General features: G+C 43.4%; 1 protein-coding gene across 21 annotated transcripts; it reads right to left on the reverse strand.

Annotated features, from left to right (window-relative positions):
• Positions 1 to 110: 110 nt before the first annotated feature.
• Positions 111 to 27,580, reverse strand: LOC106589358 (SUN domain-containing protein 1). Of its 21 annotated transcripts, none has more exons than XM_014179213.3 (23): positions 27,238 to 27,580; positions 25,548 to 25,648; positions 10,892 to 11,095; positions 10,559 to 10,788; positions 10,108 to 10,413; positions 9,802 to 9,924; positions 9,325 to 9,462; positions 8,608 to 8,688; positions 8,111 to 8,230; positions 7,877 to 7,975; positions 7,099 to 7,192; positions 6,955 to 7,007; positions 6,643 to 6,797; positions 6,243 to 6,512; positions 5,975 to 6,076; positions 5,767 to 5,837; positions 5,526 to 5,670; positions 3,219 to 3,527; positions 2,393 to 2,477; positions 2,063 to 2,178; positions 1,708 to 1,875; positions 1,410 to 1,502; positions 111 to 1,229 (listed from the first exon to the last, which is right to left on the reverse strand). In XM_014179213.3, exons 2-23 carry the CDS (start codon positions 25,613 to 25,615, stop codon positions 1,113 to 1,115), a joined length of 3,147 nt encoding a protein of 1,048 aa, XP_014034688.3. In that variant the 5' UTR covers positions 25,616 to 25,648; positions 27,238 to 27,580; the 3' UTR covers positions 111 to 1,112. The 21 variants fall into 21 exon arrangements, with proteins under 21 accessions (XP_014034688.3, XP_014034687.3, XP_014034689.3 ...); XM_014179212.3 differs by lacking the exon at positions 27,238 to 27,580 and adding an exon at positions 26,606 to 26,998; XM_014179214.3 differs by lacking the exon at positions 27,238 to 27,580 and adding an exon at positions 25,785 to 26,010.
• Positions 27,581 to 27,766: the final 186 nt, after the last annotated feature.

The raw sequence follows: 27,766 nt of genomic DNA on the forward strand, positions 1-27,766 counted from the left end.
TCAGTCTGCAACCAAACATTTCCACATTTGTTGAAACTATTCTGCCTAATTTCCTTTAAGTTATAATAAATAAAATTAGCTAAAACTCAAGTCAATGACTGCTACATAAATCAAAATCAAGGTTTTTATTTGAACATTTTACACATTACAATTATGTACAAAAGACAAATAAAATTATAAAACAAAATAAACCTGTATAGTCCCAAGACCATTTACAAATAGTCCAAAAAGCCTTTACAAAAATATATTACACAGATTGGCATTTCAGTAACTCGGGACAAACAATGAGATTTACAACTGGGCACTTGTAGATACTCAATAAAGGGCTAAAGCCTGACTTCTGTGGCTGAAAGGACTAGTGCAAGATATCCTTAACTTACTTGAGCGGAAAATTCCCTTTAAAAAAAATGCAAACAAATCAATAACATTTTATAATTGCAGCATATACATATTTCAAAGCAACACTGATATTAGTAGACTTAAAAACGACAAACTATTGACAATGTACAAGTTTACATTCTTCCGTTGTTCGTAAGAGAACATGGTAGAACCTGGGCCCATATCCACAAAGCATTTTATAGGAGTGTTGATCTAGGATCTGTCCATATGATCTAAAAGGCTAAACTGATCTTAGATCAGTACTCCTACTCTGATATGCTTTGTGGATATGGGCCCTGGTTTCACCATGAGCGACAAGGGCTCAACACACATGAATCCAGTTGTCTCATAACACATATAGCGCATGTATAAATAGACTGAGAAAATGTACTTGAAACATTCCTTAACCAATAAAATCTTGTCTGACGTAGTAAAGCACAGAATCGCATCCATATTTTTAGCCCAATGTTACTTTGAGATTTTTCTGTCAAATGAAAGCCATTTTACAACTGTAATAAATTATTAGTGGTTGGGTGATAGTCCTTCGAAAGTCAGGCACCAGTGGCCATGCTTCAGATCCAGACCTGTGGTCACTCTGTTAGAGCCTCTGTCCTGGTGGGATGAGTTAGTGCACAAATAAAGTTTGCGGATCAAGCATGTTTACATGTGTGCATAATTGGCTCCAGCCATCTGCAGAACATTAAAATGTAGACAGGGTGGTTTGCTCTGTGCCCTCAGTTGACACTGGGCTGACCGTGCACTCTGATGCGGTACAGGCAGGTGTACTCCGGGTGACCCCAGTTGGACAGCACCCGAACCTCAATGATCTGATAGGCTTTATCATTCTCCTCCTGTGGATAGATAGCAGAAGACACTCAATTTAGATTCAAGTCATTTAAGAATTATCAAGACCTAAAACTTTCCAAGTCACCATCTCTAATCGTACTAGAGATCAGTGCCATGTGGACTACTAACATAACATCTTCCACTGGCCAATCAAGCCCCTTGAGGTAGTGTTGGAGTGTACTTACGGTGACAGGATAAGTTTGTAGAGCATCCTCATCATCCTGGTAGGTGTAGCTGCCCAGTAACTTACCCTCCTCCTGGTACTCATCATCCAGACCCTGGAAACAAGTGTACACAGTTAGAAAACAGCAGAGACCCACAGCAATAAGTGTGTCAATCAGTAGTGCTTCACCAGAGCACACTCACAGTAAATGTGACTGACTTGAGTGTCTACGAGGTGGGCTTCTGAATGGCTGAGACAGCAATAGCCGACATGAATGTTAATTGGGTAAGCAGGGTAGTTTGGAGGTTTGCATGGCTTACATAGACGGTAAACTGGCGCGGGGCGCTGCTGATGGTGCCTGTTGGCGAAAGGGCTTTGGGGATGTGCTCCAATGAGAAGGCAGAGGGCACGATCCTCATAGAGAGACGAATCACCAGGTAACCATGGGAACCCTGAAACGCCCAGCAGTTCCCTGGATGGACATCAGGCTGCAGTGCGAGAGAGCTCAAGATGAAACCAGTGTATGGATGGACTACTTTTCAAAAGGTCTTCCATGTGTTGGCAAGGCAGTATCAGGAACTGAAACTCTCCCAATGTAATGAATCTAGTAAATCACGAAGGGATCATAAAAAAACCTCAGATTAGTCTCATGTGGTGCTGTGACTTGAGTCGTACCTGTATGGCCACACGAGGAGACTGGGAGAAGTACCAGAGCGGGAGGCCAAACAGACTCATTAGTGCCGTCTTTGTCTCGTACGTCTCAGAGCAGCGAGTGCTCAGGATGCTGCCGCCTGCAGACAGACACACAGCCATGATATCTTATGTCACTTTCACAACTGTACAATGTCAACCACACCCATTTTACAACGAGAGCATTGTTAAAGCCGGTCATACCAGGAACTACTGTACAGAGTACAAACAGATCGTTCAAATAATAGGCAGTAGATGATTAATTATTTTTAAAAGCCTAGTCACCACGCCCCATCACAACAACTGAAACTTTACCGCCAGACTCCAGAGCATAGTCCACCAGGCCGGTCCGATCCTGGGAGTAGAGTGTCAGAGCATTCTTCACTATCAGCTGTACATGCTGGAGGAGGAAGAAAGGAAAAGAGTGATTGGGTGAGGAAATGGAATAGTGCAGACTTAATCACAGCATTTAAATCATTTATTTTCAAATCCAAAAACACTGAATCTTAACTTTTTGGGTGACCCAACCAAATTCACTGAAACAAGAGTTAGAGCAGTCAATGTAAGTCTAAAAAGTGGTAGATCGGTTCCATGTGCACCATTTAAATGCTTTCTGTTCTTAAGTTTAGTTTTCGCGTCTTTTACTTCCGGTTTCGTACACCAGCTTTAAAAACAGCTTAAAATAACCTTTTTGTTTATGGAAAATATATTTCACAGCAGTTTAGATGGTAATGATTCTGTACACCAGGGATCATCAACTAGATCAGCCGCGGGCCGATTGTTTTCTGGAGCGGATGGTCGGGGGGGCCGGAACATAATTACAAATAATTTCTAGACTGCAAATTGACCACAAGAAGCCCCCAAAATAGGTAATATTTAACTAAAACATAAGCATTTCAAACCTTGCTTACATATGTATATGATCACGTTGCGCTCTATAACACATTGGAATACTTAGGGGGCCAGATAAAACGGCCACCCGTGGTCCGCCATTGGCCAACACTGCTCTACACTATACTTGTTTATTTAGTAAAATTTTAGCAACCAGGAAATGCCTCAGCGGTTTCTTCATAAAAAAATAAATTAGACCAATAAAAACTACAAATGTTCTTCACAAAATTCCCCAAACCAATTCTCGTACCTCCTCGGACATCCCGGTCCCTGCGGCTCCAACAGTGTGCATCACAGTCTGAGTGACAGTCTCAGTGCTGAGCGTCTCCTGCCTGGCCCTGCTCTTCTCCAGCTGCAGGGTCACGTTCTGCAGGATGCTGAGCTCCAGGGAGGTCAGAGAGGCGTGCACATCAGCCCCACTTACATAGCGCTCAGAGAGCCACTGCAGCAGGGACTCTGGGAGCTCCTTTTCTCCAGGTTGGGAATCTCCGACTTGCTTGCTGTGGTCAAACAGGGCCCGCAGTTCCATCCTCACCTGGGCAGACACTTGCTCAGACACCTGCCACAACCACACAGTGAGACAGACACCATCAGACAGAGTCAACAGAGAGGATTTATATAAAGAACTCCAGCAAAATCATCTCAGTACTAAATAATATTGAGTGTCTGTACAGGACCAGCTAATCAAAGGAATGGGAGAGCCCATCTGGAAAGGTCCACAAGGCTCGACATTAAACTCTCGTAGGCAAGTACATTTTAAAAATAATTGTTGGACAAGCAGATTATAGATTTAAGTTGTCCGAATGAACAAGTCAAAAAAATAAATGTTTTGTACAAAACCGGATGCAATGTTTTGCTCACTGTCCTATTTCTATCAGATTTTGTTTCTCTGTTAGTGAGCATTTCTCCTTTGCCAAGATAATCCATCTACCTAATAGGTGTGGCATATCACGAAGCTGATTAAACAGTATGATCATTATTCAGGTGCACTGTGTGCAATAAAAGGCCACTCTAAAATGTGCAGTTTTTCTGCCTCCGTCATTTTAGAGAATATGTTAGTACAGCCAACCGGCCTCACAACCGGAGCTTCACGTTCCTTGGTGTCCACATAACCAACAAACTATCATTGTCTAAACACACCAAGAAAGTCATGAAGAGGGCACGACAACACCTTTTCCCCCCTCAGGAGACTGAAAAGATTTGGTATGAGTCCCCAGATCCTCAAAAAGTTCTACAGCTGCACCAGAGAGCATCCTGACCGGTTGCATCACCGTCTGGTATGGCAACTGCTCGGCAGCCATAAGCTGCTACAGAGGGTCATTTACACTGCTGCTACTCGGTTTATTATCTATGCATAGTCACTTTATCCCTACATACATGTACAAATTACCACGACTAACCTGTACACCCCCGCACATTGACTCGGTACCGGTAAACCTGTATCGCCTCATTGTTATTTTATTGTGTTACTTAAAATGTTTTACTTTAATGAATATATTTATAAAATAAACATATTCATAACTATTTTCTTAAAACTGCATTGTTGGATAAGGGCTTGTAAGTAAGCATTTCACTGTAAGGTCTACACATGTTGTAGTCGGCGTATGTGACAAATAAAATTTGTTGAACTGCAGACCACATGTAACCACGCCAGCACAGGACCTACACATCCACCTTCTTCACCTGCGAGATCTGAGACCAGCCACCTGGACAGCTGATGAAACTAAGGAGTATTTATGTCTGTAATAAAGCCCTTCTGTGAAAAAAACTAATTCTGATTGGCTGGGCCTGGCTCCAAGTGGGTGTGACTATGCCCATCCAGGCACACCCATGGCTGCACCCCTGTCCAGTCAGGTGAAATCCATAGAAAAATGATTGATTTCCTTATATGAAATGGCTCTTTTACAAAAAAATAAACTAAATGTTTTTATATTTTTGTTCAGTATAGTTAGCTACCTCCCACACCGTAGCCATTTGATCCCTGGGTCATTGAATGAAGGAATTATTTCATAAGTATTTGGTTGTAATGTTGCAGAGTGGCCAACCCTCGCCCAGGAAAGCTGCTGGGTGTGCAGGCTTTTGCGCCAGCCCTGCTTGAACACACCACATTGTTTAAAAAGAATTATGTAAAAACAGGAACTTGATAAACTGACTCTGGTGTGTTTGAGCAGGGATGGATCAAAAGCCTGCACACCCAGTAGCTCTCCAGATGGAAGGTTGACCCCCCACGTGTTTTATACAGTAGCCTGTCAGTGCAGTGTTTTAATTTGTGGCGGGTTAAGTGGCTTGCTCAAGGCCACAACAGCAGGAGATATACCACATGGGATCAGAGACCATTTTCAATACCAGTGATAATAATGAAGGTTATTTTGTCAAGTGGTTCCTTGTATCATACAACCCAATTTTCAGTCACCTTTTTGGCCTATGGTGTTACAAACCAAGTGACTTGAGCTTTTGGACATGTGTAAAAAAAAATATATATATATAAAAAATAAAAAAAAGGAAAAAAAGTTACATACTGGAGCAATACATGTACAGTACAGAGCAAGCTACTCACCGTTTCATGGAGTGTGTCCAGGCGGTCACACATGCCCTGGCATCCCATCACCCCCTGCAGGTCCTGCCTAATGCTCCCCAGCGTCGCCTCTAGAAGTTGCACCTCCGCCAGCAAGGCATCATGGGACTCGCTGTCCACACCCACACTGAAAGAGCACACATTGTCACAAGGAGGAATATTCAACACCACTCATGATTTTATTGAATTAATACAATCCAAAAGGGTTATGTGCTGAACTCACTTGACTAGCACAGGCACTGGTGGCAGTGCAGGTGTAGCACTGGAAGTGTCTGCTTGCCTCCTCTGCACCTCCTGAAGACAAAAAATTCCAAATATATCTATTTTTTTATAAATCAACATAACATGGATATATGACAACAAATACTTTTTAATAGAGCTTCTACAGTAAAGTATGGGCATAGAAATGAGTACAGGCTCTGAGTCTGTACCTCTGTCTTGGCAGTCAGTGTCTGCAGCAGCACCTCTAGCTGAGCCAGACGAGACTCTTGGCCCTGCTGCTGCACCACATACTGCTCTCCAATCTCCTGACTCTGAACACAGGAAGAGAGTAGAGATGAATGAGCATACAGAGGCAAAAAAAAAAAAATGTGAAAAAGCTAACCAAGTAAGCGTACCGAAATGTATACTTTTCATTACAAGCTAAATTAATATGCTGGATAAAATGAATCCCTAACAATCCAACCAGGATGATCTCACCAGTTCTCTCCGCAGTGCTGCATCCTTCTCCACCCCCCCCTTCAGCAGAAGGAGTCTCTCCTCCAGCAGGCCAGACACCCACAGCCCCATGCTGTCCTTGTCCGTCTGGGTGTCCAGCTGCTCTCGTACAGACTGGTAGAGACTCAGCACCTCCCTGTGCTGGTTTTCCTGCCTTCGGCCCCCTCGCTCCACCTTCTCCCACAGCTGGGCCAGCCTCTGCTCCAACCGGGCTAGGCGCTCAGAGTCCACAGACACCAGCACACTGCCTGGCTGCTCACATACATGGGAGGATAGAGGTCAGCTATACTGTGCAACTAGCCTCATCCATAGAATTAGATGGTCTTATGCAAGATGACAATCATAAATGGTGAATGAAAACAAGCATCAATACCACTTCTACCTGTGAGACAGCTGGTGGTGGTTGAGCCATGATGGGCTGGCTGTCTTTGGTTGGTTCCAGAGGGTTCTGACTGAGGGAGTAGGCCGTCCTCCACTCAGTGATGTTAATGGCAGGCAACACAGACAGCAGGCTGGACGGACCCCAGTGCCACAGAGCTGGGAAAACCCAGAGGAGGATAAGTGAGACAGAAAAGGTGTCTGCAGTGGAATGCGGTTGAAATATATGTCAGAGTAAGTGACTGCACAGTACTACGGAATATGGATAACCAGCGGCCGGGCTTCGGGGTCGGACAGCAAGAGCGGTGCTACTCACCCAGGAGGAATGGGAGCAGAATCAGCAGGAGTTTGAGGAGCTTGGGAAGGCACCTATGAAAAACAGGAACACCCTTGTTAGTGTGATCACATGTATCCCATCCGCAAGCCTCGGGTGTTACTCCAGCAGCCCCAAGAGACTCACCGTGTCAAGACGAAGATGTTGAGGAGCGACATGACGGTGGCCAGATGATACCATCCAGTCCCCAGCCACCAGAAAGCCCCAGTCGCTGCCTTCCCTGAAAACACAATAAAAGAAAGCCAGGGAGAGGATTAGTGGAAGTTCTTCAAAAGGTGGGAGGGGTAGAGGCACTTCCACACAGCACTAAAGATTAGGTAATTAAGTACATTCACCAGATGAGGTAAGAGGCAAGGAGATAAAGTGCAGGTTACGGAGTTAGTTACAGACAGGGGCGATAGAGCAACAGTGTTCTTCTCTGTCAGCGTAGATGCAGAGAGCAGCAGAGTGAAGCAGAGATATTTTTTTTTAGGGAGAGCCCATCTTTCGTTAAACCGCAGTACTCCATCACACTCCTGTTGACAAATTGCTCCAATTCTTGGAACAGACTTTAAATCGAAACCCGCCCAGAGGGACAGAAGCAGCAGACAGATGGGGAAGCAGTTCTACAGACAGGCGTTGCAGTTTCCTAGCCTAACACAGCGAATTAGAAGGATGCAACGCAAATGAAATGGAACAGGTAAGAATGAGTCCCAGTATTTTGTAAGAGCCTGCAGCACCTGTTAAACCGCAAGGTTACATTACACTCCAAGCCACCATCCTAATAGGTTTTAAGGTAGGAAGACACACAAGCTAGCCATGGAGAGACTAGAGACTAGGAAACATGCAGGCCAAGCAGAGGTTTATCTGGAGGTTGAGAGGCTGGTAAGAGTGTGGAGTTATTTGAAACATGGTAAATGATGACCTGGGGACACGGCTGCCAACCAGAGAACAGACAGCATCCTTCTTATCACGGACCGCACAGCTGAGCCTGCCTTCTGCCCCACCCACAACACACTGGAGCCTGGAGACCAACCAAGTAACAAAAAACACAACTTAATCTACTTCGTACAGTAAAATAAGGACTAAAGGGTAGAACTGGATTCATTAATTTCAAGTGTATGAGGATACGCCCGAGTTTGATCGCTTAATAGGTAACCTGTGTAAGCGGTGGCAAGCCACAGTTCCCCCAACACATGGTGTGACCGGCAGACCCGTGGTGATGATGATGACTGGACAACGCGTGTCTCCACGCACTGCTTCCCTTTGCAGTCGTCACCTGTTGTCGTAAGCAGTGTGGATGAGCAGCAAAAGCGTAAAGGAACGCATGACAACATTTTTTGGAGAGACTAAAGAAAATGATAAAACATCAGAAGGGCTGACATTTCTCCTAACAGAGAAATCTAACAAAAGTAAAATGGCAGATGTGTGTAGCCAAAGAGTGAGTGAAAGGCTAAGAGGAAGCCCTCTTTATATCTCTGGGTTGCCCAGTGACAGAAGCACTCAGCTATAGCACAAGATGTAGGCTACTCACTAACCACATGAAAACCATACCAATCACCAAATGTTAGTCCATTATAGACATTTAAAAACATACACATATATACAGTAGTACATGTCAAAGTCAACAAAAATGTCAAAGTCAGTTACACTTACAAAGAGCACCATTCAGATTCATGCGTTTCCCCTCAGTCCCCATCTCATTTACATTCATGCTTCCGCAGTAGCTGGAGTGAGCTGCAACCAATAAGAAACAAATCAAATAAAACAACTAAATAGATAAACTTCAAAACATCCCTCTTTCCCTTCACCGGAGCTGAGGAACATAGTGAGTCGAGAGCATTTGCATGTCACCAGGGCAACAGCTAAAGCAGCCCATTTGTTTGGAAGAGAAACAGAGGGTGAAATCTGTGTGGTCAAACAAGTGAGAACACCAGAATATAAAGGCAGCGTGATGTAAAAAGGAGTGAGAAAGGTGTAGGCAGGATAAACTGTGGTAGTGTCAGCCTCTCTACTCCTGGAAAAAGAGAGAGAAAAAAAGAGGGAAAAGAAAGAGAGGGAGAAGAGTCAGAAGCAGGTGACAAGGAATGTGAGTTTAAGTTTATCAGTGAAAGCCACCATGATCATTCACACAGCATCTGCAACCTCCAGAGTCAGTGCAGATTCAGTACGGAGCTTTATCTATTCAAAAACAGTGAAAGCAAGAGTGAAACGTAGAATTGGTGCACTGCAAACAGCGGGATTCCTGAAATCAAGTGTCAACTAAGTGTAGACCCATGCAAATCACACAACACCCGCCTTGTGGATGCCCAGGCTCCATGAAAAATCAGTTAGCCTCAAAAAAAGCAAAAAATAAATAAAACAGTGGAATACCTCCATTAACCACTTTTCTGCCCACACTGCCCATCTTCAGCACAGCAGTCTGTATGAGCAGAGTCACTACACACACTGTGAAGGCAGCTGCCCTCCTGCTATGGTTCAGACAGGTGTCTAATGCTGACCACAGCACACCTAAAGAGAAGGAGCATATATTTTTTTTTTTAAGTAAAAAAGGGAATGATGCAGATTGCATGATTATGTTAAGCTTTAGCAACATGCTTTGTCAGATTTATTGGCAGGCTGCCACCGCATGATTGGCATACAGATTGCATAGGGCATCTCAGCACAAGCCGCTGTCACAGAATGCAGGAAAAAGTTGACGACGACCCCCCCCCCCCCGTCTAAAACTGAATTATCTGATATCGTCATCATTCATGACACAAAACTGGGAAGCTGCCAGGCAGATGTGTGAGAAATAGTGTGAGAGGAAACGTTGGCGCTGTAAAGACACCAAGAGGCAGAGCCTGATACCTTTGCCCTCTTTGCGTGACCTCAGCAGCACACTCTGTAAGAGCAGTGAGAAGACGGACGCCACAGAGGCTGCTGCCCTCCTGCTCACGCGCACACAGGTGTCCGAGAAGGACACCAGCACACCTGAATCAAATCAATTCAACTTTGCTCAAAATGCACTTTACAAAATCACAATACATGTCAAAATGTTAAGAAAATGAAAAGAAATTCCAAAACTCACACATCAGCAATGACAATTTACACTGTGTATGATAGTCCTTCAAATGAAATAGGAAGGCAAAACTCACGCTCCCAGATACAACGCACGTTTTAAGGACAAACACGTTATAGTACTTCTGTGGCTGCCGCTCTCACCCGTCCTGTGCTTGCGGCTCTTGTCCCTGGCGTAGATGGTGGAGGGAGGGGAGGCGGCGGGGGCTGTCAGGGCCTGCTTGCCGGTGGCAGAGCGGGCTGCAGTTGAGAAGTGCTTGGAGTAGGTGGTGAGCGCGTCATTTCTGTCCGAGTGGATCGCGTGGTCCTTACCGAAGCTACCGTTCACCATGGAGGTCTGGGTCTGTGCCGAGTTAATGTCTCCGTTGGCCTCACACATACTGTAGTCAGTCATGGTCCGCTCTAAGAAACACAGATTTGATCATATTTTTATTTTTATTTTTTTTAAATACACAAAATCACCCATTGTAAAGGAATCCATTCAAGACACAGGCTGATGTTGCGGACAGTACAAGTAACTGATTGATAAGGTCCTTTTAAAAATTACCTTTGAGTTCAGAGTCTTCATCCAAGCCCCAGAAGCCTTCGACCAGCGTGCGCTCCTGGATGCACGACTTGTCCAGCATGGAGGAGAGCAGGGAGGCGTCGCTGGCGGCCACGCTGTGCAGACTGCTGTTGTGCTGCTGGGAGCCATGCTGGCTCTTATGGGGCGTGGTGAGGAGCAGAGACTGGGAGCAGGAGACAGAGTGCTGCTGAGACCTCCTGCTCTTCAACGCCCTGGGAGAGAACAATCAGATTAGACATAGAAAACCCTGGATGTAACATATTCTGGGCCCAAAACCATAGAAGGAACCCCAGGGCGGCCAGCAACATCACTTACTTGGAATCTCTGCGACTGGCTCCTCCTGCACTGAAGGAAGCGCTGTGGTACATGTGGTTGAGAGAAGAGTCCATGCTGTCGTCACCATAGAGACCAGTGGTGGAGTGCAGACGCAGGCTCCGCCGAGACATCCTGGGAGACTCTAAGACGGGAGTGATCCTGTGCTCCTTCTCAAAGTCCAGGGCTGTTGTAGAGTAGCTGGAGCTGGCAACACAAGGAAGAGAAGATGGGAGGAATGTATTAGAATAAAACAAGTCGCAGTCTCTAAATCAGTGATTCAATCGATTGGCAATGCCCTTCGGTTTTCATTGTCCTTGGGGTCTTGAAAGGCACTTAAATCAAATGTACTACCATATTATGTAGCCTATACATCACACATAAATATTAAAGTAGAGCCTATGATCCAACTTCCTTTATAGCTAATATAAAACAGGGAAGGTGCAATTGGTCCCCAATGGCAGAAAACATTGTACTGTCAAGCACAATGATTAAACTGAGGCTGCCACTGTATTCCCCTGTCCAGTGTCAAACAGTATACCAAAATTCCTTTACTTTTTGTACACTAGAACATGAAAAACGGTTTGGTATTAGAATTTGTTACTTTCAGTACTTCTGTAAATTGTGTCTCGCAGCCAATGTCCCCCACGGAGCGCGCCGTGCCTGCTTCACTCAATGCAAGCATGCAATCGGAGTCTGGGCTGCATCATGTTAGCTCCCTCATGCTGCACAGAACTTGACGCACATGAATATTTGCGACACTACACGTAACATTTTTGAAACTGAGCAAAACAATGAATGTTCATACAGGCTAGAACACTTTACAATGCAAGACAATACCGGTAGCTTCCAGCTAGGCTAACTTTCCTTGCTAGCACACAGCTTAAGTTAATAGCATCAATTCACTACCCTAGTACCTTTGTGAAACGCAAAATATGCTGACTACCACCATAAACGTTATTCAGTCGCTTGAAATCACTCCCTCACTTCTCTCCCCCAAAGGGCTCCAAAAGGCCACACCCCTCTTTGCTTGTGAATGAAATCATTACAGGTTAAAAAAAAAAGAGACCCTGCACACTTTTATAAAGAAGCTGCTTCTATGCAAATGTTGTCCAGTACAATAAAATAAGTCCCACATGGAAGTGAAACAGATTCATTGGGCTACAGATGAATTTGGCCAAAACATGCTCAATAAGTCAACACAAGCACACACACACACTCCGCCTGAATATGAATTCCCTTGCATTGTGATATACCCAGTTTATCAATGGAGATGTACCATTCAAATAAATGACTGCCATTATGTGAAGTAGTTACATTGGTAAAACAGTCAAATTGATTGTGTAATTGGGTTTATTAATGCATACATGGCTGTCTCAAAATGTTTCAATGTAATGATATTGAACTCAAAAGATGCCCAACGATTGAACAGAGCAGTAGCTGAGTTTTTCTGTCTGGATCAAGTACCATTCTGTGACTTCGGGTTAACATGCCTTGGTATCGAGTATTAACATCAACTTTATTTTCCAATTACATTTTATTCAAAATTCTGGCTTGTAGCGCTTGTTCAGATGAAATGTTCCAAACAAAACGGCATTATCTCAGACTGTAACCAGGTTGGCATCAGTCTAATTTATTAGGCAATGCCCAACTTACCCTTGCAACAACAACAAAAAAGCAAACTGCTGCTGCCATCTCTCAAGGAACAACTCAGTCCGGCATTCACATCGTTTGGACTTTGGAACCGTTTCAAAATCTGTACTTGCGACAGACAAGATCATAAGGCTAACTGAAGTCCAAGTAGGGAATAGCTAGCACAGCGTAACAATAACTTTCCAAAACAATGCATGACAGGCTATTACAGCCTGAAACCTAATCCCTATGAAAAAACACACACACACCCTTCAAGGTGAGCACATAGGAGTGACCCTGCTTGCTGTCTAAACATAGCCAAGTGCACAAACTCAAAGAAGGTAATGAAACAGAAATGATGATACACACAGATCTGTCCAACCCCAGCTCTCCAGAGTCCACCCCTCATCACCGTCGCTCATCCCAGGGAAAAGCCCACACGAACAAACATCATGGACACACACAGACACTCCACACACTATCCTGCGAGCCAGGAGAGCTCAGACAACCTAACACGACTTACTGTATGTAGCCTAGGCTACACTGTTCACTTCCTGTAGCCAGGGACAGACGAGCCACTTACCTACTCAACAACCCCCCCCCTCCCCTCCTCCTCCTCCCTCCCTGAAACAATGACACCAATCCTTACATTATGCATTTTAAACTGACGAGTGAGGTCAGTTCTTTAGTGCGACTGACTGTACAAAAGAAGGAAGAGAAGGGAGACCTGCTACATCTGTGTCCCTGAACTTGTCTATAAACTACTGTTGGTAGTCTATAAACAAAGGACTACCAACAGGGATCTTTCCTACGTAAAAAAAATACAAATATAAACTCACCATGTCACCCTGCTCTCTGGTTCTCCCACTATGTCTTTCTCGTCACGTGCTAAAAATCGGGGGTAGGAAACTAGATTTAGCTACAGGCCGATTTTTGGCAGAGCGGATAGTCGGGAGCTGGAACATAATTATAAGTTGTACACTGCACATTGTTTTTGGGCTTAGTTGTGGTCAATTGATTATTTTCGAAAATAACAATTTCATACCTTGATTACACTGAGACACGATCACATATTTACATTTTAGTCATATAGCAGACGCACTTACGGAAGCAATTAGGGTTAAGTGCCTTGCTCAAGGGCACAGATTTCTCACCTAGTTGTATTGGGGATTCAAACCAGCAACCTTTTGTTTACTGGCCCAACGCTCTTAACCGCTAGGCTACCTGTCGCCCCGTATGGGTCTTTATTTGTGGGAATACTTGGCGAACAGACTTCCTAAATGAAACTCGTTTTTTGCTGAATTCCTGGTGATTTGCCATGTTCTTGTGGGCCAGTTTTGGCCTACGGGCCGCCTGTTGCTGACGCCTGAGCTAAATAAAGCCTCTCCAGGATTACACAGGGCCTTGGCAGAGCCAATTATGTGCTTTCCTCTGCCTGGCCTGCTGCTCCTTCTGCCAGTGTGCTCTAGGCCCTTGCGTGGGACAGCGGGGTGTCCTCAGCAGAGATCCCGGGCAGTCCCACCCAAATTCCCAGGCTGGGGTCTAGGCAAGGGGAGCCAGGCCAAGGACAGCGTCAGTGAGACCAGGTCAATGGGTGCAGCATTCTCTTCCTCTCTCACACACAAACAAAAGGACAAGACAGGAGTCCGTCACGGTTCTTACCCATCTGCTGCTGCACACTGCCTGGTTTGTTTCGGTTCAGACACAAAACTATCGACACTTCATTCCAAAACATAGTGATAAAGAATCAAAATGGCAAGAGAAAGAGGAATTTCTGTTTAGACAGAACTCAATACCATTCTTGGTTGTCTATCACCATCTTAGTGTTAATCAATAGTCCATTAAGGACAACTCCAGGAAGTCTGTGACTTTGTCAAAACTTACCCTCTTCTGACCAACAACATCCCACAAATTGTCAAACACCCCAGCAGAGCGAACAGTCTGACTACAGCATGGCAAGCAGTACCCGAGCGCCAAGCCTGGGAACAAAAGGCACCCGAACGGCTTCTACCCCCAAGCCTTAAGACTGCTGAACAGTTACTCAAAATGGCTACTCAGACCATTTACATTGACCCCCTTTATAAATGTGAATTGTTTTGCACCGACTCCCTTACAATCACTAGACTACCCATACATACTACACTGACACACACTGCTACTCCGTTTACAACATATCCTGATCGCCTAGTCACTTATACACTGTGGTGTAAAGTACTTTAAGACCTTACATTTGACAACTTTTACTTTATTACATTCCTAATGAAATATATATATATATATATATATATATAATTCCTTACATTTTGAATGCTTAGCAGGACAGCAAAATGGTCCAATTCACACACTCAAGAGAACATCCCTGGTCATCCCTACTGCCTCTAATCGGTCAGACTCACTAAACACAAAATGCTTCGTTTGTAAAAGACGTCTGAGTGTTGAAATGTGCCCCTGGCTTTCCACAATTATATTAAAATGGTTTATTTATAAAAATAAAAAAAAGTGCCATCTGGGTTTGCTTAATATAGAATTTTAAATGATTTATACTTGTACTTTTAGTACTTAAGTATATATTAGCGATTACAAGTACATTTTAAAAACCAAATACTTTTAGACTTTTACTCAAGTAGTATTTTACTGGGTGACTTTCACTTGAATCATTTTCTATTAAGGCATCTTTACTTTTACTCAAGTATGAGAATTGGGTAGTTTTCCACCACTGCATGTGTATACTGTATTACCTCGTACCACTGCACATTGACTCGGTACTGGTACTCCTTGTATATTGCCTCATTTTTATTGTGTTACCATTTTCTTTAACTCTGCATTGTTGGGGATGGGCTCGTAACTAAGCATTAACCTGTAAATACAATACCCGTTGTATTCAGCACATGACCAATACATTTTGATCTGACAAGCTCCATCCTGATTAAAGATTGTGCAAACAATCGTGTTTCATGAGCAGGGATCAGCAAACAAGACAGCAACAGCCAGGGATACGTTTGCTCATCACTTTTCCTACAGAAACGCAGATCTATGCTGCATCAAGCAAGCCTAGGGCTACTTACAAGCCTAAGTACACATCTGGAGACTAACTATTTGCTCAAGAGTTGTGCAGCCAGGTTAATCAATCAAGCCAAACACTGACCAGCCATTTCCATCCAATCCCACAAAATGTACTCTAGAAGGAAAAGACACTTGAACCTGTTGCTACACAGACAGTATCATTTCCTTACTATTTGTCAGCCTAGGGAGCAGCAGATTATCACCGAACCTGGTCACTGAAATATTCCCCAAAATTGCCCTCCCTCGCACTATGACTTTTAGGTCGGTCATACAACAGCATTACCCCCTATAACTACGGTCTGTAGGTCTGACCCATTAAGTCGACTGGTCGATTGTCTGGTCAATAAGCTACTGGTCGACCGAGATTGCTTTAGGTCGGGCAGTAGCAATTGTTTTTTTTAAATAACCAAAACAGTACCTCTCAAAAGTTGACACCTACTCATTCAAGAGTTTCCTTATTTTTCATCATTGTAGAATAGTGAAAACATCAAAACATGGAATCATGTAGTAATCAGAAGAGTGACTGCTTTGCACACTTGGCATTCTCTCAAATAGCTTCATGAGGTAGTCAACTGGAATGCATTTCAATTAACAGGTGTGCCTTGTTAAAAGTTAAATTTGTGGAATTTATTTTCTTAATGCATTAGAGCCAATCAGTTGTGTTGTGACAAGGTAGGGACGGCATACAGAAGATTGGACTAGGTCTTTCACCAAATAGCCCTTATTATGGAAAGAACATCTCAAATAAGCAAAGAGAAACGATAGTCCATCATTACTTTATGACATGAAGGCCAGTCAATCTGGAAAACTTCAAGAACTTTGAACGTTTCTTCAAGTGCAGTCACAAATACCATCAAGGGCTATGAAACTGGCTCACATTCAGACCCCACATGTTCTTCCGTTACAGCCTTATTCTAAAATTGATTAAATTATAAAAATAAAAAGTATCATGTGGCCACCAGCTGCGTTAAGTACTGCAGTGCACCTCCTCATGAACTGCACCAGATGTGCCAGTTCTTGTGGTGAGATGTTACCCCACTCTTCCACCAAGGCACCTACAAGTTCCCAGACATTTCTGGGGGAGAAATGGCCCTGGCCCTAGCCCTCGCCCTCCGATCCAACAGGTCCCAGTGTAACGCTCATTTCTTCGACAATAAACGCAAATCCAACCATCACCCCTGGCGAGACAAAACAGCGACTAGCCAGTGAAAAGCACTTTTTTGCCAGTCCTGCCTGGTCCAGTGACGGTGGGTTTGTGCCCATAGGCGACGTTGTTGCCGGTGATGTCTGGTGAGGACCTGCCTTACAACAGGCCTACAAGCCCTCAGTCCAGCCTCTCTCTCAGCCTATTACGGACAGTCTGAGCACTGATGGAGGGATTGTGTGTTCCTGGTGTAACTCGGGCAGTTGTTGCCATCCTGTACCTGTCCTGCAGGTGTGACGTTCGGATGTACCGATCCTGTGCAGGTGGTGTTACACGTGGTCTGCCACTGCGAGGACGATCAGCTCTCCGTCCTGTCTCCCTGTAGCGCTGTCTAAGGCGTCTCACAGTACGGACATTGCAATTTATTGCCCTGGCCACATCTGCAGTCCTCATGCCTCCTTGCAGCATGCTTAAGGCATGTTCACGCAGATGAGCAGGGACCCTGGGCATCTTTCTTTAGATGTTTTCCAGAGGCAGTAGAAAGGCCTCTTTAGTGGCCTAAGTTTTCATAACTGTGACCTTAATTGCCTACCGTCTGTAAGCTGTTAGTGTCTTAACGACCGTTCCACAGGTGCATGTTCATTAATTGTTTATGGTTCACTGAAAAAGCATGGGAAACAGTGTTTAAAGCCTTTACAATGAAGATCTGTGAAGTTATTTGGATTTTTACTATTTATCTTTGAAAGACAGAGTCCTGAAAAAGGAACGTTTTTGTTTTTTGCTGAGTTTACATAGAAGTATTTAGATCCTTTACTCAGTACTTTGTTGGAGCACCTTTGGCAGCCTCGCGTCTACTGGGTATGACGCTACGAGCTTGGCACACCTGTATTTGGGGAGTTTCTTCCATTCTTCTATGCAGATCCTCAAGCTCGATCAGGTTGGATGGGGGTGCGTCGCTGCACAGCTATTTTCAGGTCTCTGGAGATGTTCAATCTGGCTTAAGTCCTGGCTCTGGCTGGGCCACTCAAGGACATTCAGAAACTTTCCAGAAGCCACTCCCGCATTGTCTTGGCTGTGTACTTAGGGTCGTTGTCCTGATGGAAGGTGAACCGTCGCCCCAGTCAGAGGTCCAGAGAGCTCTGGAGCAGGCTTTCTCCGTACTTTGCGCTGTTCATCTTTGCCTTGATCCTGACTAGTCTCCCAGTCCCTGCCCCTGAAAAAAAAAAATCCCCACAGCATGATGCTGCCACCACCATGAGTCACCGTAGGAATGGTGCCAGGTTTCCTCCGGACGTGATGCTTGGCATTCAGGCCAAAGAGTTCAATCTTGAGTTCATCAGACCAGAGCATCTTGCTTCTCATTGTCAGAGTCCTTTAGGTGCCTTTTGGCAAACCCCAAGCAAGCTGTCATGTGCCTTTTACTGAGGAGTGGTTTTTATCTGGCCACTACCATAAAGGCCTGATTGGTGAATTGCTGCAGAGATGGGATAACCATCTCCACAGAGGAACTCCAGAGCGCCATCAGAGTGACCATAGGGTTCTTGGTCACCTCCCTGACCAAGGCCTTTCTCCTCCGATTGCTCAGTTTGGCCGAGGGGGGCAGCTCTAGGAAGAGACTTGTTGGCTCCAAACGGCTGCCATTTAAGGATGGAGGCCAGTGTTCTTGGGGACCTTCAATGCTGCAGAAGTGTTTTGGTTCCCTTCCCCAGATCTGAGCTCTAAGGACAATTCCTTCGACCTCATGGCTTGGTTTTTGCTCTGACATGCACTGTCAACTGTGGGACCTTATAGACAGGTGTGTGCCTATCCAAAAAAAATTGAATTTACCACAGGTGGAATCCAATGAAGTTGTAGAAATATCTCAAGGATGCTCAATGGAAACAGGATGCACCTGAGCTCAATTTCGAGTCTCATAGCAAAGGGTCTAAATACTAAATAAAAGGTAATTGTTACTTTATTTTTAATACATTGGCAAAAAGTAAAAAAAATATGTTTTTGCTTTGTCATTATGGGGTAGTGTGTGTAGATTGAGGGGGAACTAATTTTTATCAATTTTAGAATAAGGCTGTAACGTAACAATGTGGGAAAAGGGTCTGAATATTCGCCGAATGCAGCCTTGTATAACCACAGTCGAGCTGTAGGCCTAAGAGCACATCCAGTTTAGCCTTAATACTGTAGCCTATATTTCAATACTTCTATAGGCTACTGTAGCAATCATTAATTTCACCACACAGCATAGGAGTAATTCATGATTTGAAATGAAAGCAACCAATTTAGTTTTAAAATACTTTATTGTAAGCCTTGTATAATTAGCTTAAACAAATAAACCGTTCCATTTCGGAAATTCCATTCACGAATTAAATGTGACTGAAGTCTTTGCTGTAATAAAGGCTTAACAAAGAAGAAAACATTTAGACTCTCTGGTATGCTTGTCAATTTGGTGTTGTTTACAATTGTTCCAAACAGTCAGAAAAATTATATTGTAGTCTATACAGCACCTGTTTAACACACAATATGCACGCAGCACTTGCTTACCTTATTTTTCTTGATCTTCAGTATTTTCCACAGCTAGTCAGACTTGATCCACACATCTGACTCTCCCTTTAGCTCCTGAGCAACCTATGAATATTTCGGAACTAAACTGACCGAGACGCACCTCAAACCTCACATAATTCTGCCCAAAAACAATCTCTCTCAACCAGTGGCACATGAGCTTTTTAGGTGAGCGCTGATGCCGCCCTTGGATAAGCAGTGCCCACTTCGTCAAAAGCGCAAAATATTTGTTTGTCCAATTCCAGAGTGCCTCTCGAAGGCCGCTGAAATGTTTAGTCAACAAATAAAATAATATATACACTGCTCAAAAAAATAAAGGGAACACTTAAACAACACAATGTAACTCCAAGTCAATCACACTTCTGTGAAATCAAGCTGTCCACTTAGGAAGCAACACTGATTGACAATAAATTTCACATGCTGTTGTGCAAATGGAATAGACAACAGGTGGAAATTATAGGCAATTAGCAAGACACCCCCAATAAAGGAGTGGTTCTGCAGGTGGGGACCACAGACCACTTCTCAGTTCCTATGCTTCCTGGCTGATGTTTTGGTCACTTTTGAATGCTGGCGGTGCTTTCACTCTAGTGGTAGCATGAGACGGAGTCTACAACCCACACAAGTGGCTCAGGTAGTGCAGCTCATCCAGGATGGCACATCAATGCGAGCTGTGGCTTCGAAGGTTTGCTGTGTCTGTCAGCGTAGTGTCCAGAGCATGGAGGCGCTACCAGGAGACAGGCCAGTACATCAGGAGACGTGGAGGAGGCCGTAGGAGGGCAACAACCCAGCAGCAGGACCGCTACCTCCGCCTTTGTGCAAGGAGGAGCAGGAGGAGCACTGCCAGAGCCCTGCAAAATGACCTCCAGCAGGCCACAAATGTGCATGTGTCTGCTCAAACGGTCAGAAACAGACTCCATGAGGGTGGTATGAGGGCCCGACGTCCACAGGTGGGGATTGTGCTTACAGCCCAACACCGTGCAGGACGTTTGGCATTTGCCAGAGAACACCAAGATTGGCAAATTCGCCACTGGCGCCCTGTGCTCTTCACAGATGAAAGCAGGTTCACACTGAGCACATGTGACAGACGTGACAGAGTCTGTAGACACCGTGGAGAACGTTCTGCTGCCTGCAACATCCTCCAGCATGACCGGTTTGGCGGTGGGTCAGTCATGGTGTGGGGGGCCTGGGGCCGCCAGCCCTCCATGTGCTCGCCAGAGGTAGCCTGACTGCCATTAGGTACCGAGATGAGATCCTCAGACCCCTTGTGAGACCATATGCTGGTGCGGTTGGCCCTGGGTTCCTCCTAATGCAAGACAATGCTAGACCTCATGTGGCTGGAGTGTGTCAGCAGTTCCTGCAAGAGGAAGGCATTGATGCTATGGACTGGCCCGCCCGTTCCCCAGACCTGAATCCAATTGAGCACATCTGGGACATCATGTCTCGCTCTCCCCAACGCCACGGCACCACAGACTGTCCAGGAGTTGGCGGATGCTTTAGTCCAGGTCTGGGAGGAGATCCCTCAGGAGACCATCCGCCACCTCATCAGGAGCATGCCCAGGCGTTGTAGGGAGGTCATACAGGAACGTGGAGGCCACACACACACACACACACTACTGAGGCTCATTTTGACTTGTTTTAAGGACATTACATCAAAGTTGGATCAGCCTGTAGTGTGGTTTTCCACTTTAATTTTGAGTGTGACTCCAAATCCAGACCTCCATGGGTTGATAAATTGGATTTCCATTGATTGTGTGATTTTGTTGTCAGCACATTCAACTATGTAAAGAAAAAAGTATTTAATAAGATTATTTCTTTCATTCAGATCTAGGATGTGTTGTATAAGTGTTCCCTTTATTTTTTTGAGCAGTATATATCATGTAGCAGATATACAATATGGTAGAAAGAGTATGTGGCCTTTTCTGTAGCCTACAGGCTGGAGATAAAATGTATGACAATGTAATGAGACTGACACTTTTTACATCATGCACGTTTCTCAATTTCAAATCAGCTAACCTAAAATGACACTCAAGCAAATAAAATAAAAAATTTGCCGTCATGTTAACAAAGCAACAGATCGTAAAAACAGGACAGGTCAAAGTAAAATGGACAATACGGAATGTACAAGCAACTGTTGTCCATGACACCCCATGGGGTGAAACTCCTGATCAGTGGTTTTAAATACATTTGACAAGCTTATGAAAAAGAAAATACTTTTGCATTTCCCGCTGTGTAAACGCATCGAAAATAGGCTTGCAATAACTCCTGAAAGTTGGGTAGCAGATATTCAGAGCATAAATAGCCAAATTGATTAGTCACAGGAATTAGGACTAATAAAGCCAATGCAATGGCCTGTTTCACAAACGGTGGGCCTACCACATGGATGGGAATTCATAAAAATCCATTGCAGGCTGACATGGTAGGCTACACCCTAGTAAGCATGAGCCGACGTCTTTTGGAAGTCTTATTTTTTAACCTGTCTGGAAGTCGTTTTACAAACGGTAGGCCTACCACATAGATAGGCATTCATAAAATTCAATTTCAGGCAAAACCTCAGTAAGCACGGACCAATGCAGACTTATTTTTTTGTACCAGACCAAATATTGATGTCTATAAATCGGAACAGCCTTGAGTTGGTCCAAACAGATATCTATAAAATTACTTATTTTCAGCTTTCATTCTAAACCAAAAAATGTGCCCGATTTCAATATCTAAAATACATATTTGCAACATCAGGAAAATAAGTATTTAACATAAATGAGAACTGAAAATTAACCAAACATTAGGAAAATATGTATTTTATTAGTCTTTACAATGTCATTTTGCTTACTGGGACTACTCTAGTTTGCAGGGGCAGCATTTTTTGGTCTTGACTATGGCAGCAGAACGGCAAAGACAGGCCCTGGCTATAGGTCAGGCCCTAGTTTGCCCTATTCGGACGGGATACATTTTACTGGGGAATGCAATTATGTGCACAAAACACCACATCTGTAATTTTAGATTGCTTTGCAATCTATTAATACAACTGACCTAAATGTTAAATTCTCATCAATTGCCTTAAAATTGCACATCAAGTGCAATTGCACAGTTTAGCTCACATCTGAAGGCTGGGGAGTATTTAAGATGTACTGCGGCTCGCTAAAATATCACACTTCCTCAATTCAAATATTATGCCAACACTTTAGGAAGTATGGTATGATTTAGAAACCAGTTATCAGTGTGGCCCTATCACCTGGACATGTTGAAATACTGCATCTTCACAACTAGAATAAAAACCTCCAGTCTTCCTTCATAACTTTGAATTTACAAAAAAAATAAAAACTACAGGGGGCAGTTTGGAAAAAAACTAATCCAGTCTGAATCCTCTTCTGGAATAATTATCCTCTTAGGGCTAGGGGGCAGTATTTACACGGCCGGATAAAAAACGTACCCGATTTAATCTGGTTACTACTCCTACCCAGTAACTAGAATATGCATATACTTATTAGATATGGATAGAAAACACCCTAAAGTTTCTAAAACTGTTTGAATGGTGTCTGTGAGTATAACAGAACTCATATGGCAGGCAAAAACCTGAGAGATTCCTTTACAGGAAGTGGCCTGTCTGACCATTTATTGGCTTTCTTTGACATCTCTTTCCAAAACAAAGGATCTCTGCGGTAACGTGACACTTCCCACGGCTCCCATAGGCTCTCAGAGCCCGGGAAAAAGCTGAATGTCGTCATTCCAGCCCCAGGCTGAAACACATTATCGCCTTTGTCAAGTGGCCGATCAAGGGACAGTGGGCTTAGGCGCGTGCACTGGTCGCCCCCGTCTTTCTTTTTTTCCCTCTATTTACCGAAACGCAGATTCCCGGTCGGAATATTATCGCTTTTTTACGAGATAAATTGCATAAAAATTGATTTTAAACAGCGGTTGACATGCTTCGAAGTACGGTAATGGAATATTTAGAATTTTTTTGTCACGAAATGCGCCATGCTCGTAACCCTGATTTACCATTTCGGATAGTGTCTGGAACGCACGAACAAAACGCCGCTATTTGGATATAACGATGGATTATTTGGGACCAAACCAACATTTGTTATTGAAGTAGAAGTCCTGGGAGTGCATTCTGACGAAGAACATCAAAGGTAATCAAACTTTTGTAATAGTAAATCTGATTTTGGTGAAGGCTAAACCTGCTGGGTGTCTAAATAGCTAGCCCGTGATGGCTGGGCTATGTACTTAGAATATTGCAAAATGTGCTTTCACCAAAAATCTATTTTAAAATCGGACATAGAGTGCATAGAGGAGTTCTGTATCTATAATTCTTAAAATAATTGTTATGCTCTTTGTGAACGTTTATCGTGAGTAATTTAGTAAATTGTTAGTAAATTCCCCGGAAGTTTGCGGGGGGTATGCTAGTTCTGAACGTCACATGCTAATGTAAAAAGCTGTTTTTTGATATAAATATGAACTTGATTGAACAAAACATGCATGTATTGTATAACATAATGTCCTAGGGTTGTCATCTGATGAAGATCAAAGGTTAGTGCTACATTTAGCTGTGGTTTGGGTTTATGTGACATATGCTAGCTTGAAAAATGGGTGTCTGATTATTTCTGGCTGGGTACTCTGCTGACATAATCTAATGTTTTGCTTTCGTTGTAAAGCCTTTTTGAAATCGGACAGTGTGGTTAGATTAACGAGAGTCTTGTCTTTAAATAGCTGTAAAATAGTCATATGTTTGAGAAATTGAAGTAATAGCATTTCTAAGGTATTTGAAAGTCACGCCACAGTCTTCAACTGGCTGTTACGTAGGTGGGACGATTTGGTGCCACCTAGCCCAGAGAGGATAATGGACATTCTGGAGTAATAAATTACATCACCAACATTCTCTAGAGATACTAGTCCCGTGCGAACGTGTCTTTGGTCACATAAAGAGAGCCAGGGTTGAGGGAATGTTTCTCCTAAACAAGACACAGGATGTGTCCATATAAAAATAGACCATTTGAAATTGACCAATCGAAAGTTGGGGACAGCCCTAGTAGTATGTAAATCTACCATTTAGAGGCAAGTGAAATTAAAACACTGTTTTATTAGCTAAGCTAGACCGAACGCAATTGCAAAGAACCGAGAGAAAAATGTATATGAGCACTTGTCTATCAGGCTTGTGTGTTCTCAGAGCAGATGGTGAAATAAAATGGCTAATATTGTCACATCGCGTGCAACAGCCCCAACATCTACACCCTCTCTCTGAGTCACATAAGACACACCCTGTCACAACGAACAAACCAGTGGGTCTGACACACATATCCGCTTTGCACTTCTCTTTTTCAGAAATGGGAACATTGCCAAATACACGTGGAGGGGGTTCCATAATAGTATATAAACCCTGCTCAAAATGAGAGCTGGAATCTCTATGAATAAAATCATTCAACTACCCTAAATCCTGATATTTATTTTGTTAGAAGGCAAAAACTTTAGCCAGAAAGGACAATCCTGGAAAACCACCTTGGGCTACAGTTACTCAAATAACATTTCAAATCAAAATTAACATTTGAGAAACTTATGCATGCAAGTCCTACCAGTGTGATTTGTTGAAACAAGCCCTTGATCAAAGCAAAAACCTCTAGTGTATTTGACACAGAAAAGCCAATTTATGCTCACCATCGACTAAACCAGTGGTTCCCAAACTGTGAGGCTCAACCCCCCCAAAAAAATAAACAGTCCAGCTTAAAAAAATAAGAAAAAAGAATACTCTTGAAAGTTGTAATAGTAGAATGCACAAGTTGCACTTTTCGAAATTGGGTAGTGTATCATCAATTCGTCATTGCATACCTTAGAGCTACTTATAACTTCGGATCAACTAGCCCGGATCACTAGCCCATATCAAGTAACGTTTTGTTATTTAAGTTTAACCCATAGATATTATTGCCACTTAAATATCACATGAATACACATTAGACATGGAAAAATGTATTGAATTTCAAGAAAAATTGCTTTAAAACTGAAAAAAGTTCTTAGCACACCATGTCAAAATGTGTAGAATTATAGGAAATAAGCTTTAACCTGCAAAATTCTCTCAAACAATAAGAGGGGTGTGAACAGTTTGTCATGAACAGTGATATAGAAAAACACGTGATGCAGGCACAGGCTGTTCCAATGCTGGAAGGGGGGCCACGAGTGAAGAGGTTTTGGAACCCCTCCTTTAACTGGAAAGTTATAGAAATCATTCAGGACATCCCTCTTTCAGGGCCTTGAGACTGGCAGCTCTGCATGCACACTCACCTGTGAGAGTAGGTATAGCCAGTGTTCCCTGGGGCTGGGGCGCGTGAGTTCACTTTTGAATGGTCCATGCCTGTCCAACCTCCAATTTCTCAGTAATGAGACTGCAAGAGCCAAACCATGAGACTTTACAACCCAGTAGTACATATTCACCCCATCAATTCAAACAATACTGTGAGCTCCTAACTAAAGAATGTAGCAGTTCAATTTGTAGAAATGTTTTTATGAGTAACTGCTCACCCCAAAACCAATTTCTGCTTAATAAATCGCCTCAGAAGACACTCGGAAACTAGATATTTTGCTGCATCATGACAGGGTGCATTTTCTAATGGCACTTAAGTATATGGCTGTGCAATAGTAGCCTTGGAGTTTACTCAAGTCACAACCAGACAGAGTGATAAGAGGGCTGGGTGGGACCTGTACTACTCGGAACCACAGACATCCGGCGGTCGGTCATTAGTTGTCCAGAAATACATGGTAAAAACACAGACCCCTTTTAAAGACGTAATAAGCAATCCTCATCTTTACACTACATAAACATCTCTCCATACAAAATAAAAATGAGAATATTTGTATTACTCCGCCACCCCACCCCCAAAAAAACATTTTTTAACATGTTTTATCGTCACATACACCGGATAATGCAGTTGAATGTGTTGTTTTACCGGGTCAGCCATAGTAGTACGGTGCCCCGTGGAGCAAATTAGGGTTAAATAAATTCCTTGATTTTTTTGCATCCTATCGGCTTGGGTATTCGAACCAAAGACCTTTCGGTTACTGGCTCTAACCGCTAGGCTACCTGCCGCCCAAGTTGGTACCGTTAACCCGTATGGCTATGAATGAAATTAACAACTACTCTGAACTGCCACCCTTTGTAAACTAACCTAACTTCCATAGTCACATCTCATGTAGTGTAAACAAAGAAAAGGTTTCAGGCTGAATTTAGACAAAGTATCAGTGAGGTTCACAAACAGACTAATTACTGACCGAGTATGAAGTAAAGAGTAGCCTAGTTATCAAGCTACTCTCCATTTGTATAGTCAAATACATCATTAACTTGCCTTTTGTAAATACAACTTGTAAATCCACAGAATAAGATCAGGAGAGCTGCAGCGAAAATTAGCTGACTTCATGCCGCAATACAGACTCGTGAGTCACGGTGTAGAGCAGCCAGTGGGCGTAGGTGCACTGCTCAGCCTCAAACTACCCAATATAAACAGTATCCCTCAAAGTGTGGGCACGTTGCCGTAGGTACAACAGTAAATTAGTCAGCTATCAACTGTATTAAAAAAAAAAAAAAAATCCCTAGTCATTACAAATTCAGAATTCCAAAATGGCTTCCCCAACAAAGCGGGAGAAATAACTGCTCGTTGCTACTACTAGTGTTGCTTGTTCTCTCATCCAGAATGTACTACTCATGTACACACCGGTCTCTGTTACACACAATCATCTCTGTAAATTGTACAGGCAGGCAAAATGTCAAATGTCACTTCAGTAGCCTTTTCAAACTTGAACCAATCAGTGCACGGTTCAAAGGAGGCTGGGAGCCTCACGTCCAATGGTAATTTACAGTGGGCGGGATCCCGCGAAAAATGAACTGTCAAACTTCCAAACGTGACTTTGTTTTGGGATACATGCAGCGGTTTGCCAAAGTAGTTAATGTTATATACTGTTCATGGATATGTCTGCTTACCTGAATGTCAATGTAGCTAGATGATTTACAAATACGGGTAAATGTTGCCACACGATGGACGAGCTGTTAGCTATCGTTGACAGGTGACCGGTTAGTTTGCTAACGTTGACAGATGACCGGTTAGCTAACGTTTGTTAACTCTTGTCGCAGTTTGACAGTAAATGTGTCTTGATAAGCACTCCAAAACCGTCCAAATACAACTAATCTCAGAATACTTACAAATAACATTTCATTTACAAAGGACTCTCAAAATAACCATGATAAAACCCGAACGAAAATGAAATATCACACGAGTATGGACGACAGTTCTCTCCTTCGCGGTCAACGGTGACGTAAACGTATATCTTCTTCTGTTTTATGCCGGCGGTAAACACACTTCACTGGTGCTTTACCGGCACCCTGTGGACTGGAGTTGAACAGAGGGCTTTCTTAACACTGACAAAGGCTTTTTATGTTATTTCAACTCTCTAAAACGACTGCTGTGTAATTTGACTGCATTGAATACAGCATATATTTTTTTTTACTGAAA

Source organism: Salmo salar, chromosome 28 (genome assembly GCF_965601325.2).
Source record: "Salmo salar chromosome 28, fSalSal1, whole genome shotgun sequence".
Lineage (NCBI taxonomy): Eukaryota > Metazoa > Chordata > Actinopteri > Salmoniformes > Salmonidae > Salmo > Salmo salar.